The sequence below is a fragment of the Macaca thibetana genome, chromosome 6 (genome assembly GCF_024542745.1).
Source record: "Macaca thibetana thibetana isolate TM-01 chromosome 6, ASM2454274v1, whole genome shotgun sequence".
Lineage (NCBI taxonomy): Eukaryota > Metazoa > Chordata > Mammalia > Primates > Cercopithecidae > Macaca > Macaca thibetana.
This window is the reverse complement of record NC_065583.1, coordinates 144,526,044-144,539,263: the sequence shown is the minus strand read 5'-3', so window position 1 is coordinate 144,539,263 and position 13,220 is coordinate 144,526,044. Positions and strand designations below refer to the sequence as shown.

The 13,220-nt window shown below is 41.7% G+C and overlaps 1 protein-coding gene across 2 annotated transcripts in view; it reads left to right on the top strand.

Moving 5' to 3' along the window:
- CCL28 (C-C motif chemokine ligand 28) overlaps nucleotides 1–12,903 on the top strand; it is a 31,760-nt gene extending 18,857 nt beyond the window's left edge. Inside the window, exons 2-4 of one of the 2 annotated variants that reach the window (XM_050793492.1) lie at nucleotides 4,276–4,402; nucleotides 9,674–9,771; nucleotides 12,013–12,153. In XM_050793492.1, coding sequence (XP_050649449.1) covers nucleotides 4,276–4,402; nucleotides 9,674–9,771; nucleotides 12,013–12,077 — 290 coding nt within the window. In that variant the 3' untranslated portion in view covers nucleotides 12,078–12,153. Of the gene's footprint in view, nucleotides 1–4,275; nucleotides 4,403–9,673; nucleotides 9,772–12,012 lie in introns of both variants that reach the window. The other variant, XM_050793491.1, reaches the window with a different exon arrangement.
- Nucleotides 12,904–13,220: the final 317 nt, after the last annotated feature.

Here is a 13,220-nt window from a genome sequence, read left to right as displayed (position 1 = left end):
TGTGAACAGTGCCACAATAAACATACGTGTGCATGTGTCCTTATAGCAGCATGACTTACTTATCGTTATTTTCGTAAAGATCTTGGAGGACCAGGAAAATCTGAATAGCTAGAGAGATAATTCCATATTTATGAATGGGAAGACAATATTTTTCAGATCTTAGTTGTAATAAAATAAATAAATAAATAAAGTGTAACCAAAAGGTCTAAAAAGTGCCAGAATGCATATATTCAAATTCCAGCCCCACCAGTTATTTCTTGGTCCTTTGATCTCCGGGAAGTTATGTAGTTTTTCTCTATATTATTACCCATTTATAAAATGGTGATTAATATACTTCCTTCTATATATAGTTGCTGTGTAGATTATATAAATTAATTCACACATGGCAGTTACACTAGTGCCTGGCACAAAGTAAGAACTCAATAAATGTCTGTTATCATTAGGACGTTTGTTGTAGCCTTGCTTGTTACAGTAAAGTACTGGAAACAGTTACTTAAAAATAAGACTGAAGGCAAATATGGAAAAGATTTAACATTAATAACATTTGGGTGATGAGTATATAGGTGTTTTTATTATTCTTGGTAGTTCCTCTGTGTTGAAATATTTCACGAGGAAAGGAGAATAGTAGTAAAGTCATCATTTATTTATTCATATCTACATTTCCACAGAAGTATTAGTTTAGGTGAATTATCATGTCTTGATTTTTAAAGTTTCCATAGAAAGAGGTTACTGAACTTATGTTATTGGTATAAAATATAAAGCTGTCTGGTCTCAAAATGCTTTTCATGTCATCCTCCTACAACTTACATTCGTAAATTCTATATTCCAATCAAATTGGCATGAATCTGCCTTTTTCCACATTTGTATCTTTACACCCACTGTCTCCTCTATATTTACTGCCCTATTCATATTCTATCCATTTTCAAGTTTTCAGCTCAAATGCCACCACCTTGATAAAGATGAACCTAAGTCTCTATGTTATAATTTATTGCTTCTGCCTTTTAGTGTTCCAGATATCATTCTGTTTATCACATAGCCCTTGCCACATTTTCTCTTTTGTTAGAAATATTTTCCCCCTACTTTCTTTCACACACACTCTACAGAAGCACACCAGTATTTTTAATGAAGCAAAAGTTGATACAATCTCAAAAGTGCCAGAGCAAACGGATTCAAATATGATTTAAATACTGATTTCAATTCACTGCATAGACACATCAGATGCTGCCCATGGAACTCCTATACTCTGGGCTTCACTGGCTGGTGAGTAGAAATTGTGATGTTCCGGGTCCCCACTTTCTTGCCTGGCAGTAATTACAAAGTTGCTGCAGGATTTCTCAATCCAAATATTCTTGACAATTCTCAAATAGTGGGTTCCGGAGAGGGGTACTTTCCCTCTAAGAGTCTGGGGGAAGTTGGTCTGATACTGTAGGAGGGATGATTCCTTGCCTAATCAGAAACCTTACTCCCAGTTTTGTGGTTCCTCTGTTGGGCAGCTGCTCTGGATCCATTTGAAACCCACTGGTGGTTGCCCACTTCCTCCAGAGAGCTAACCTCAGTGCCTGCTTCTGAGGCCAGCTGGGAAACGCATCTGCTGATCTCACAAATCACTTTTCAGAGAAATTCCCAGGTGGATCTGCTGGACTTTGTCCTTCCCAAAGCAAAGGGAGCACCTCTAGGAGGGGTTAGAGAGGCAGTTGGGGGTGGATCAGGCAAAGTCTTGCAGCATACCTCCGATCCTTGCTCGTTCATACCTCTAGACTCCGTTGCTTTATCAAGCCCACTCTGCAAGACTTCTCTTATTTTCAGTAATAGTCACATATTTCTCTTCAAGGGAACCCCTTCTCCATCATACAGGTTTGTGTTTGTGTGAACTCCAATTCTGGAACATAAACTGATTATTTTCCATTATATTCCGACCAAGGTGGTTTTTGCAGACAGGTTTTGGCCTCCCTGATCTCTTAGCAGCTTGCCTCCCCAACAACCATTGTTCAGTATCATCTGAACAAAACTATGTAAATACTGAAGAAATGTCACATAATCATCTTTTTCAGCCTAATTGACACACCACAATCTCTACTATATGGAAATTCTAGAGTCATAATTGAAATAAACGGAAGCAGCTGATGGCTTTTTAAAAATGGAAATATTCTTTCTGACAGGAGGGAACCTCTAGGGGGCGATGTTACCTAACAGAATTTTACAGTTGCCCTGTTCGGAACTACCCAGTTTACGTTCTCCATTGCCTAACTTCCCGTGTTCTCTCCAAGGTTGTTTCCTGGCCTGTTATATTTTCTGCTTCCTCTGGAGGGCACTAGTTGCACCTACTAACATGTAATAAATGCTGGCCTGCTTCTTGCCTTTTTATAGTTAATCTGACTTAGATCAAGTGATCTCCAGCTGAGCCCATCCTACGTTTATATTAATATTTGAGAAATGCAATCCATTTTACTAAGTATATATATAGGTCCCTGGTACTCTTCGGGCTTAAGACTGTTTGAATTCATATCAGCACTCAGATAACTCAAATTCCTAAACACACAGATTTTCTTGTGATTCTTAATTGCTACCATGCTTCTGAAAGTACGTTTCCTATTAGAGTTGCTTGGGTCACAACTAATCTTTGAGGCTAGTAACTCTTCATCTTTCTACCTTCAGGGTCTAGCATAGTGATTCGCATATAGTGAGATGGGTGAATGAATGAATGGGTGGATACGTGGATAAACCCAACACCATGTTCAGGATATTAAGAGTTTGACTTAGGCAGCACAGCATAGCTAAAGAAAGAAGCAATTAGTTTTAGGAAATAAATGCATTAATAAATGTAGGAACAACTGAATAAAATTCTCCATTTTAAAGTATAAAATTCAGTGGTCTTCAATATATTCACAGAACTGTGTGATTACCAATATCTCATTCCAGCACATTTTCATCACTCCAAAAAGAGATCTTGTACCTGTTCGCAGTCACTCCCTGTCCCCTCCTTTCATTCGTCCCTCTCCATCCCTTAGCCCCCCAGCCCCTGGCAACCACTAATCTACTTTCTGTCTTTATGGATTTGCCCATTCTGGATCTTTCATATAAAGGGAATTATACAGTATGGCCTTTTAAATCTGGCTTTTTTCATGTGTAATCCCATAACACTTTTAACATAACTCTTTAACACTTATTTTACTGTGTTGGGATTATTTGTTTATGGCCTGCCTCCCACTGCACTACTAAGCATCACAAGGACAGATTATGCCTTGTTTATTTCGACTTTGAATGTAGAGCTCAGGGCCTGTCACAGAATGGGCAATCAATAAATGTTTGCTGAACAATTGATGCTTTTCCAGCTCCAAAATGCATGAAACACTGTGCAGACCTAACTCCTTTCATCTTTGATCAGTTTGCAGTACCACCAGAATCCTTGTCTGTAACTCTTTTCATCTCTTTCACTTGTTTTATGTCTTTGCCTAAATTTACATTTTCTCTTTCACAAATATAGCTTAAATTCCAGAAAGTGGGGACATGTCCTGTGAAGGGGTGGCCTGCCCCTCCACACCTGTGGGTGTTTCTCGTAAGGTGGAACGAGAGACTTGAGAAAAGAAATAAGACACAGAGACAAAGTATAGAGAAAGAAAAGCGGGGGCCCAGGGGACCGGCGCTCAGCTTACAGAGGACCCACGCCGGCCCCGGTCTCTGAGTTCCCTTAGTATTTATTGATAATTATCTTTACCATCTTAAAGACAGGGGAGTGGCAGGACAATATAAACAAAGAAAAAAGAGGAAATCGGCAGTAAGACATATGAACAAACACCTCTGTGACATGAATAAGTTCAAAGGACAAAGCTGTGCCTTGAGATGCATATGCAAACATCTCCCATAAACCTTTTGGCAGCATAGTTTCAGTCTATCACATGGGGAGAAACCTTAGACAATACCTAGCTTATCTAGGAACAAAGTCACACCCTGCACGCCCAAAATCCATTAAACCTTGAGTTACCACAGCATATGTCTCTTGCAAGGACAAGGTTGGGGGTAGGGTCACAGATTAACAGCATCTTAAATACAGAACAAAATGGAGTCTCTTATGTCTACTTCTTTCTATATAGACACAGTAACAGGCTGATCTCTTTCTTTTCCCCACATCCTGCCCCAAGTCTGTATTCACAAAGTCGTGTTTGCCCCTTGTTTGTGTGGATTAACATTCTGTTTCTCTGAAATCTTTAAAATGAGAACCATGCCAGTGTTCTATAAACTGTAAGATTTAACATTTTCTTTCTTTTCTTCTTTTAGCCATACTTCCCATTGCCTCCAGCTGTTGCACAGAGGTTTCACATCACATTTCCAGAAGGCTTCTGGAAAGAGTGAATACGTGTCGCATCCAGAGAGCTGATGGGGATTGTGACTTGGCTGCTGTCATGTGAGTGCTCTTCAGCCAGGAGGTCTAAACCTGCACAATGATTATTTCCCTGACCATCGAATAACAGGTTGGAAAGGCTTTGCTTGATTACAACATACAAACAGTCATCCAAACAAGGGAGGGAAGAGTAAATATTCTGTCCGTTAGGCCCCAGGCTCCCTGGAGTAAATTCATAGTCTCTCTGTCCGAAGATGTCCTGAGCCCCATACCAGTGCACCATCTACTTCCACCCTGTAGTGCTGTGGTTAGCACTAAACTCCCCCAGTCACCGAAAAGTGTTCACGACTTTCCTCAGCAAAACAAAACCCCAAATAAAAGATGACTCTGTTATATTTCATGGCTTTTAACCTTTTCCAGTGTATGGGTTGCTGTCATTTCTACTTTCTGAATTCATCAGGAGCATATTATAAGGTTCCAAAAGGTAGGCCGTGTGTGGTGGCTTATGCCTGTTATCCTAGCACTTTGGGAGGCCAAGGCAGGGGTTCGCTTGAGACCAGGTGTTCAAGACCAGCCTGGGCAACATGGCGAGACCTCATCTCTACAAAAAAACTTTAAAACTAGCCAGGCATGGTGGCATGCACCTGTAGTCCCAGCTATTCGGGAGGCTAAGATTGGAGGATCATTGAGCCCAGTTTGAGGCTGCAGTGAGCCGTGATCATGGCACTGCACCCCAACCTGGGTGACAGAGTTAAATCCTGTCTCAAAAAACCACCACCACCACAATAATAAAAAGGCAAAAACAGAAGAAAAGGTTCAAAAAGAAGTGTGTAAATATCTATACCTGTCACAGTGCTATATGCAATACAATCACAAATGCCAATCCAATCTCTGCTTTTGATTCTGTGGTGTTGGCTCATGATGAAACTTCCCAGCCCTGCCCCTGGCTCAGTTATTTTTTTTTTTTTAATTTTTTTTTTTTTTGAGACGGAGTCTCGCTCTGCCGCCCAGGCTGGAGTGCAGTGGCCGGATCTCAGCTCACTGCAAGCTCCGCCTCCCGGGTTCACGCCATTCTCCTGCCTCAGCCTCCCAAGTAGTTGGGACTACAGGCGCCCGCCACCGCGCCCGGCTAGTTTTTTGTATTTTTTAGTAGAGACGGGGTTTCACCGTGTTAGCCAGGATGGTCTCGATCTCCTGACCTCGTGATCCGCCCGTCTCGGCCTCCCAAAGTGCTGGGATTACAGGCTTGAGCCACCGCGCCCGGCCGGCTCAGTTATTAAAAGCTTTGTTTGTCTATGTACTTAACATCTCTATGGAGGCTCCAACATCTGAACTGCATTGGTATTTAGCAAATCTGGATTCTGACAACAATGCTGTGAGGAAAGCATAAATGATCTCCCGATCACACACAGGAGAAAGCTGTGACTCAGGTTACACGCACGGTTCACTTGTGTACAGCTCGTGAATTGCAGAAACGGGATGTGAACCCAGGTCTCTTAGTTCAGAACACTGTATACCTCCAATGTCATTCTAAAACAGTGGTGGGACTAACCATAAAATGCCCTCTCCAAACTCTACTGCATCTGAGTATCAGGCATCTCCCTGGCATGCAGGTTTAAACACCATTTGTGGCTCCAGGTGATGCTAGTGAGTCATTTGGTGCTCCTTTCTTTGGGCTATAAATAAACCCGTTGCTTATCCCTGAGTTCCCGAGTCACTCAGAAACCTTATTCTTTCAGTGAATTCAACAAATATTAATGAATTAATGATTATGCGCCAGGCACTGTTCTATATGCTGGGGATGCAGTGGTGACAAAATGGGTTCTGTCTGCCTAGAGTCTCCAGGGGACTCTTTAGCCAGCTGGGTTCTGCAGATCATCTTATGATTTAAGATGATCTCTGGAACTTGAAATGTATTTTACCCCCTTTCAGAGGGATTTATCTATTATTCAATTTTGAGGAAAAACTGCTCCAAGATAAGGGTTCTTAAAAGTTCAGAGGAAGAGTCTGTAAGATGTCTGTTGATAGACTTTCAACAGGTTAGGGGCTGTGAACTTCCTGAAATTTTTGTGTATGAACCTGTGAGCATTTGTAGAAGGTCCATAGGTTTTATAAGATTCTCAACGGTTCTGAGATCGAATAAAGTTTAAAGATCACACTCAGGGTCAGATGTAGGGGAGGAAACAATTCTTTTTTTTTTTTTTTTTTTTTTTTTTTTTTTTTTTTTTTGAGACGGAGTCTCGCTCTGCCGCCCAGGCTGGAGTGCAGTGGCCGGATCTCAGCTCACTGCAAGCTCCGCCTCCCGGGTTTACGCCATTCTCCTGCCTCAGCCTCCCGAGTAGCTGGGACTACAGGCACCCGCCACCTCGCCCGGCTAGTTTTTTGTATTTTTTAGTAGAGACGGGGTTTCACCGTGTTAGCCAGGATGGTCTCGATCTCCTGACCTCGTGATCCGCCCGTCTCGGCCTCCCAAAGTGCTGGGATTACAGGCTTGAGCCACCGCGCCCGGCCGAGGAAACAATTCTTGATCCAAACTTGCATTAAGCATGAGTGTCTTTGTGGGAGAACGGAGAAGACTGATAATTTCCTCAGCATCTCAGTTCAAGCCACCACCTGGCTCCATTGGCTCAGGTGGTTTAGTCATTGGGAACCAGCATCACCTGTGATACTCCAGGGACTACATACCAGTGAGGATTCTCAGGGGTGCTCCAAGTTCCCAACTTCTTTGAAAAACTCCTTGGTATATGTGTGGCTGAGATTCTACCAGTCTTTTATTTAATCTTAAAGAATACTGTTGATAATAGTTGGAGAGTAAAAAGTTCATAGACAATGCATGGATAGACAATGCATGGATAGACAATGCTTTAGGTGGTTAGAAACAGCTGGATATTTGTGTCGAGTGGACACAGCTGCACTAAATCTGTCTGAACCTGCTCCAGTTGCTCTGAGAAATTCCAAATTTTCAGCTCCTCTCAATTCCTTCCACCTCATTGGCATATATCACCTCAGACTTGAAGCTTGAAGCTTGTAAGGGCTCCGATAGGACTCCCAGAAAGGCTTGGAGAAAAAAAAACAGCAAGTTTCTGTGGGTGTATAAGACAGATTCTGGAGGTTATCCAGGGAAGCTATTGGTAACAGGATTTTCAGGGATGTTTCTTTGGGATAAGCAGGTGTCAGAGATCTGAAAGGCATAGGAATGGAAATGATGTTTTGCTGTGATAAGGCAAAATATAATCAGAAACATAAGTCTTCATTTTAAAAAGGACTCAATTTTAACTAAAGAGGTACTAGGAAGCCAATCACCTGGATCCAAAAATATTTACTTTATTCAAGCATAATTTGTAAATTGACCTCTGTGCTAACAAAGCTGAAAAATACAGAGTTGCTATGACCTAATCTCAAATAAAATTAAACTCTGTAGTATTTTTTAACCATAAGTTACGGATCCTCTCTTTGTGTTTCCTGATGTTCAACATAAATAGATAAAGATTCTCTTGTTTTCAGATTAGTTTAGTATGGAGCATGTCTACATTATCTAAAATGTAGTCCCTTAACCCTGACTGGGTATAAAGACTTTAAGATTTGAGAAAGTATTTAAGATGCAGAAAGCATTGCTAACACTGGAAATATAATTCCCAAGTAGCATGTATTACTTTTATTTTATTTTATTTTATTTTTTTGAGACGGAGTCTCGCTCTGTAGCCCGGGCTGGAGTGCAGTGGCCGGATCTCAGCTCACTGCAAGCTCCGCCTCCCGGGTTTACGCCATTCTCCTGCCTCAGCCTCCGGAGTAGCTGGGACTACAGGCGCCCGCCACCTCGCCCGGCTAGTTTTTTGTATTTTTAGTAGAGACGGGGTTTCACGGTGTTAGCCAGGATGGTCTCGATCTCCTGACCTCGTGATCCGCCCGTCTCGGCCTCCCAAAGTGCTGGGATTACAGGCTTGAGCCACCGCGCCCGGCCGTGCATGTATTACTAATAACAATTAAGTAATATAAATCAACGTACAGTAAACTTATTAGGCTTTTTTCTTTTCTGCCTAAAAATAGGTCCTTTGTTTTATACCTTATAAATGGTCATTGTAGTTTTTGATGCCTGAGACAGCAGTTTTCTTGTTCAAACTCCTCTACAGTGACTTCATTAATGAGCTTCTGGATGTTTCTGAACATAAATACAGTAAAAAGTTGTTTTTCATGGCCAGGTGCGGTGGCTTACACCTGTAATCCCAGCACATTGGGAGGCTGAGGCGGGCGGATCACGAGGTCAGGAGATCGAGACCATCCTGGCTAACACGGTGAAACCCCATCTCTACTAAAAATACAAAAAAATTAGCTGGGCGTGATGGCAGGCACCTGTAGTCCCAGCTACTCGGGAGGCTGAGGCAGGAGAATGGCGTGAACCCGGGAGGCGGAGCTTGCAGTGAGCCAAGATCGCGCCATTGCACTCCAGCCTGGGTGACAGAGTAAGACTCCGTCTCAAAAAAAAAAGTTGTTTATGTTGGGCAGAGGTCAGAGGATTCTTAATCAAACAGACATTTTTTGTTGTGAGAAAAATGTGAGGTTTTTAAATAGAATTATCTGGAAGGCTTGAGTAGTTTTTCAGATGTGGTTGTGAGACGTTGTGTTTCGAGGAATGGGTAAAGAAATAAAGTTTAGGGGGTATTAAAGGTATAATCTCTATGGCAGGGCCACCCCTTTACGTCCATCAGACTACCTCCAGCTATCCTCCTGTGGGTTAAGAAAAAAAAAAAAAATCAGGGATTGGCCTCATGATTTCTTATAGTCAAAACTCTCCACCTACAAACTCACCATTGGGAAGGTGGGGATTGGTGCCCATCAGAATACTATGGAATTGCGAGTAGGGGAAGGAATGTGGAATAGGCCAGCCCCCTTTCCAACATTACTTCATCTCTTTCTATCCTGGTGGAAAATACATGGGATCCAAGTAGAGATTTAAGAAGTTTTTAAACTTTAGGATTCTAAAACATCATAGGATCTCAGATTTGGGAGCTGTGTTCTGGTAGCTGATTTTTTTTCCTGGTTGAATTACATTGGGAGCTTGCGTCACCAGCAATCTTTGAAAAAAGCCCACGTGCTAGTTGTTGCGTATTTTCCTATGGTCCTCCACCTCTGTGAATCCTCTGTCTATATCCCTTCCATCTGGTTCTCTCCTTCAGCCCGGGTGCCAATGCCCCTCCCTGAGTACCATCTCTCTTATTTTCATAATGGACTTGAATCCTAGCTCTGTCCTGTGTAACTTGTGGGCTTATCTGCATGTCACTGAAATCTTTTTTTTTTTTTTTTTTTTTGAGACAGAGTTTCCCTCTTGTTGCCCAGGCTGGAGTGCAGTGGCACGATCTCGGCTCACTGCAACCTCCGTCTCCCAGGTTCAAACAATTCTCCTACCTCAGCCTCCCAAGTAGCTGGGATTACAGGTGCATGCCACCATGCCCAGCTAATTTTTGTATTTTTAGTAGAGACAGGGTTTCACTATGTTGGCCAGGCTGGTCTCGATCACCCGACCTCAGGTGATCTGCCTGCCTCGGCCTCCCAAAGTGTTGGGATTATAGGCGTGAGCTACTGTGCCCGGCCTGCATGTCACTGAAATTTTTATCTGCTCAGTTTCTTTCTGACATCACAGGGAGAAGCAAGAGTTTTAGTCCTTTGGAAAGGGTAGGAGCTTCAATGCCAGTTTTTTGTTTGTTTGTTTGTTTGTTTGTTTTTGTTTCCTACGCAGCAGTGGTACAGCCATGTTTTCTCCTATGATAGCAAACCAACTGACCATAGTGAGAAATAGGTGGTGCTTTTTTTTTTTTTGAAGTCTCTGTATCTAATACACATAGCGAATATATTGTTCTCTTATTAAGATGCTCTACTTCTTTCAAATTAATATTCCCCACGTGGTGGCTTTATTATGTTAAAGCTCATTGTTACTTTCCCCCCATTCTCCCCACTTTTCTCCCATTTCAGGAGTCCCTACATTAGCTGATAATGATTCAACTTAGGTCATCTAGAACAACAGCAGCCTACTCTCTACTCCACCTCTGTTTTTTCCCTGAATAACAGGGTCAGGAGTTTCAATTTATCTGGACACAGAAATACTGTATATGTAGAGCCAGCAGGATTTGTAACATTTGGTAAGAGCTGATGACCCCTCGTGGGGAAATTAGAAGTCACCAATATCTTTTTCAACAAAAAATTCTTCTAGTTACCAGAAACTGTGCGTGCAAGGCCGGGCGCGGTGGCTCAAGCCTGTAATCCCAGCACTTTGGGAGGCCGAGACGGGCGGATCATGAGGTCAGGAGATCGAGACCATCCTGGCTAACAAGGTGAAACCCCATCTCTACTAAAAATACAAAAAATTAGCCGGGCGTGGTGGCAGGCGCCTGTAGTCCCAGCTACTCAGGAGGCTGAGGCAGGAGAATGGCGTGAACCCGGGAGCTGGAGCTTGCAGTGAGCTGAGATCGCGCCACTGCACTCCAGCCTGGGCCACAGAGCCAGACTCGGTCTCAAAAAAAAAAAAAAAGAAAGAAACTGTGCGTGCTGCCCTAGCATTCTCTCAACCCACTGTGAGAACTTCATATAGAAAAATGAAAATGAACCAGGCATGGTGGTCATGCCTGTAATTCTAGCACTTTGGGGGCTGAGGTGAGTGGATCACCTGAGTTCAGGAGTTCAAGACCAGCCTGGCCAACATGGTAAAACCCCGTCTCTACTAATAATACAAAAATTATCTGGGTGTGGTGGTGCACACCTGTAATCCCAGCTACTCGGGAGGCTGGGGCAGAAGAATCACTTGAACCTGGGAGGCAGAAGTTGCAGTGAGCCGAGATCACACCATTGCACTCCAGCCTAGGTGACAAGAGTGAAACTCCATCTAACCAAAAAAAAAGAAAAATGAAAATGAAAGCACATTCTGAACTGTGTCATAGATCTATATCATATTAAAATGTTAACGAATGCCTAGAATATCTTAGTTTTGTTTTGTTAATTTAAGTTTTAAATTGTTTAAGTTTTAAATTAAAGTTTTGAATAAGGCCTTTTCAAGAAACTTCTAGACTATTCCTCCTTCAAGGAACATATCTCCAGTAGGAGAGATGAGGTGAGTATTCAGATAAAAGACAGCATAAACTAAGTGCCAGAAAAGAGGTAAGTAACTCTCATTGTGGAGAATCAGAGGGGAAAAAGGACAGCATCTAGCTGAGAGAATCTACAAATCCTTACGGATCAGAAAAACCTCAAACAAACCTTAAGGATGTGTTTGAGATGGGCTGTGAGGATGAATTGGCTTTGTTGGGTGAAGCTTGAAGTCAAGGAAGATAATTGTTTTCACTTGGTTTTTATTATCTCTTTTCCTCCTTTCTTCTTCCTCTTTTTTCTCATTCCTTTTCTCCTTCTCCTGCTCCTCATCCAATTCCTTCTTCTCCTCCTCTTTCTTTTAATACTCTCTGCTGATATCTGAGGACCCACAGGCAGCAGTGCTTGTGAAGTCAAAATTGAACCTTGTGGTGCTCAACTTTAGAATTCACTTCATTTCTACACTGAATTCAGAAATTTAGTCTGAATTTAGTCTCTAGGAATACAGTGTCCCAAAGTGGGAGCTGCAGGTAAGTCACTTAGTGGTTATTTATATATATTTTCTATCAGTGACTTTCTTTTGCTTCCCTTTCTAACAGACTTCATGTCAAGCGCAGAAGAATCTGTGTTAGCCCGCACAACCATACTGTTAAGCAGTGGATGAAAGTGCAAGCAGCCAAGAAAAATGGTAAAGGAAACGTTTGCCACAGGAAGAAACACCACAGCAAGAGGAACAGTAACAGGGCACATCAGGGGAAACACGAAACGTATGACCATAAAACTCCTTATTAGAGAGTCTACAAATGAATCTACAGAGACAATTCCTCAAGTGGACTTGGCCATGATTGGTTGTAAGTTTATCATCTGAATTCTCCTTATTGTAGACAACAGAACAAAACAAAATATTGTTTTTTAAAAAATGAACAATTGTGTGGTATGCAAATGTAGCCAATAATATACACAACTGGAAGATGAAATGAAAAGATAATGCTGGCTGGGTACGGTGGTTCGCAGCTGTAATCCCAGCACTTCGGGATGCTGAGGCAGGAGGATCACTTGAGTCCCGGAGTTTGAGACCAGCCTGGGCAACATAGCAAGACCTCATTTCTACAAACAAAAAAACATAGGCATGGTAGTACTTGCCTATGATCCCAGCCACATGGGAGGCTGAGGTGGGAGGATCACCTGAGTCTGGGAGAGTTTGAGGTTGCAGTGAGCAGCGTGGTGACAGAATGAGACCCTGTCTCTAAAAATAATAATAATAATAATAGTGCTTATCTTCATATAATATTTTAAGAGGAGCATATAGATATAACTTCTCACAACTTTTTAATTATAGTTTTCCAAACTTACAGAGAAGTTAAAAGAATGGTACAATGAACATCTATATATCTTTCACCTAGATTAATCATTGTTAATATTGTGTCACATTTGCTTTCTCTCTCCTCTCTTTGTATGTGTTTCTATATAAAATATTATAACTTTTAAAATATACCTTGTTTGCTAAACCATTTGAAAATAAGTTGCAAACATCATGGCACTTCACCCCTAGTTTCTTTTTGGTGTTATAACTTGACATACTCTAAAATAAAGACATTTTTCTACCTAATCACATTGTCAGTTTTATACCTAAAAAATTAACAATTTCATCTCATATATTCCATATTCAAATTTTCCCAACTATTTAGAGAGCATTTTATGTAGTTTTTTTTCAATCCAGTAAACAATCAAGGTTGACATACATACTGCAAATAATTGTTATTTTTCTTTAATGTCTTTCAATCTAATAAAGTTCCTCTGCCTTTTT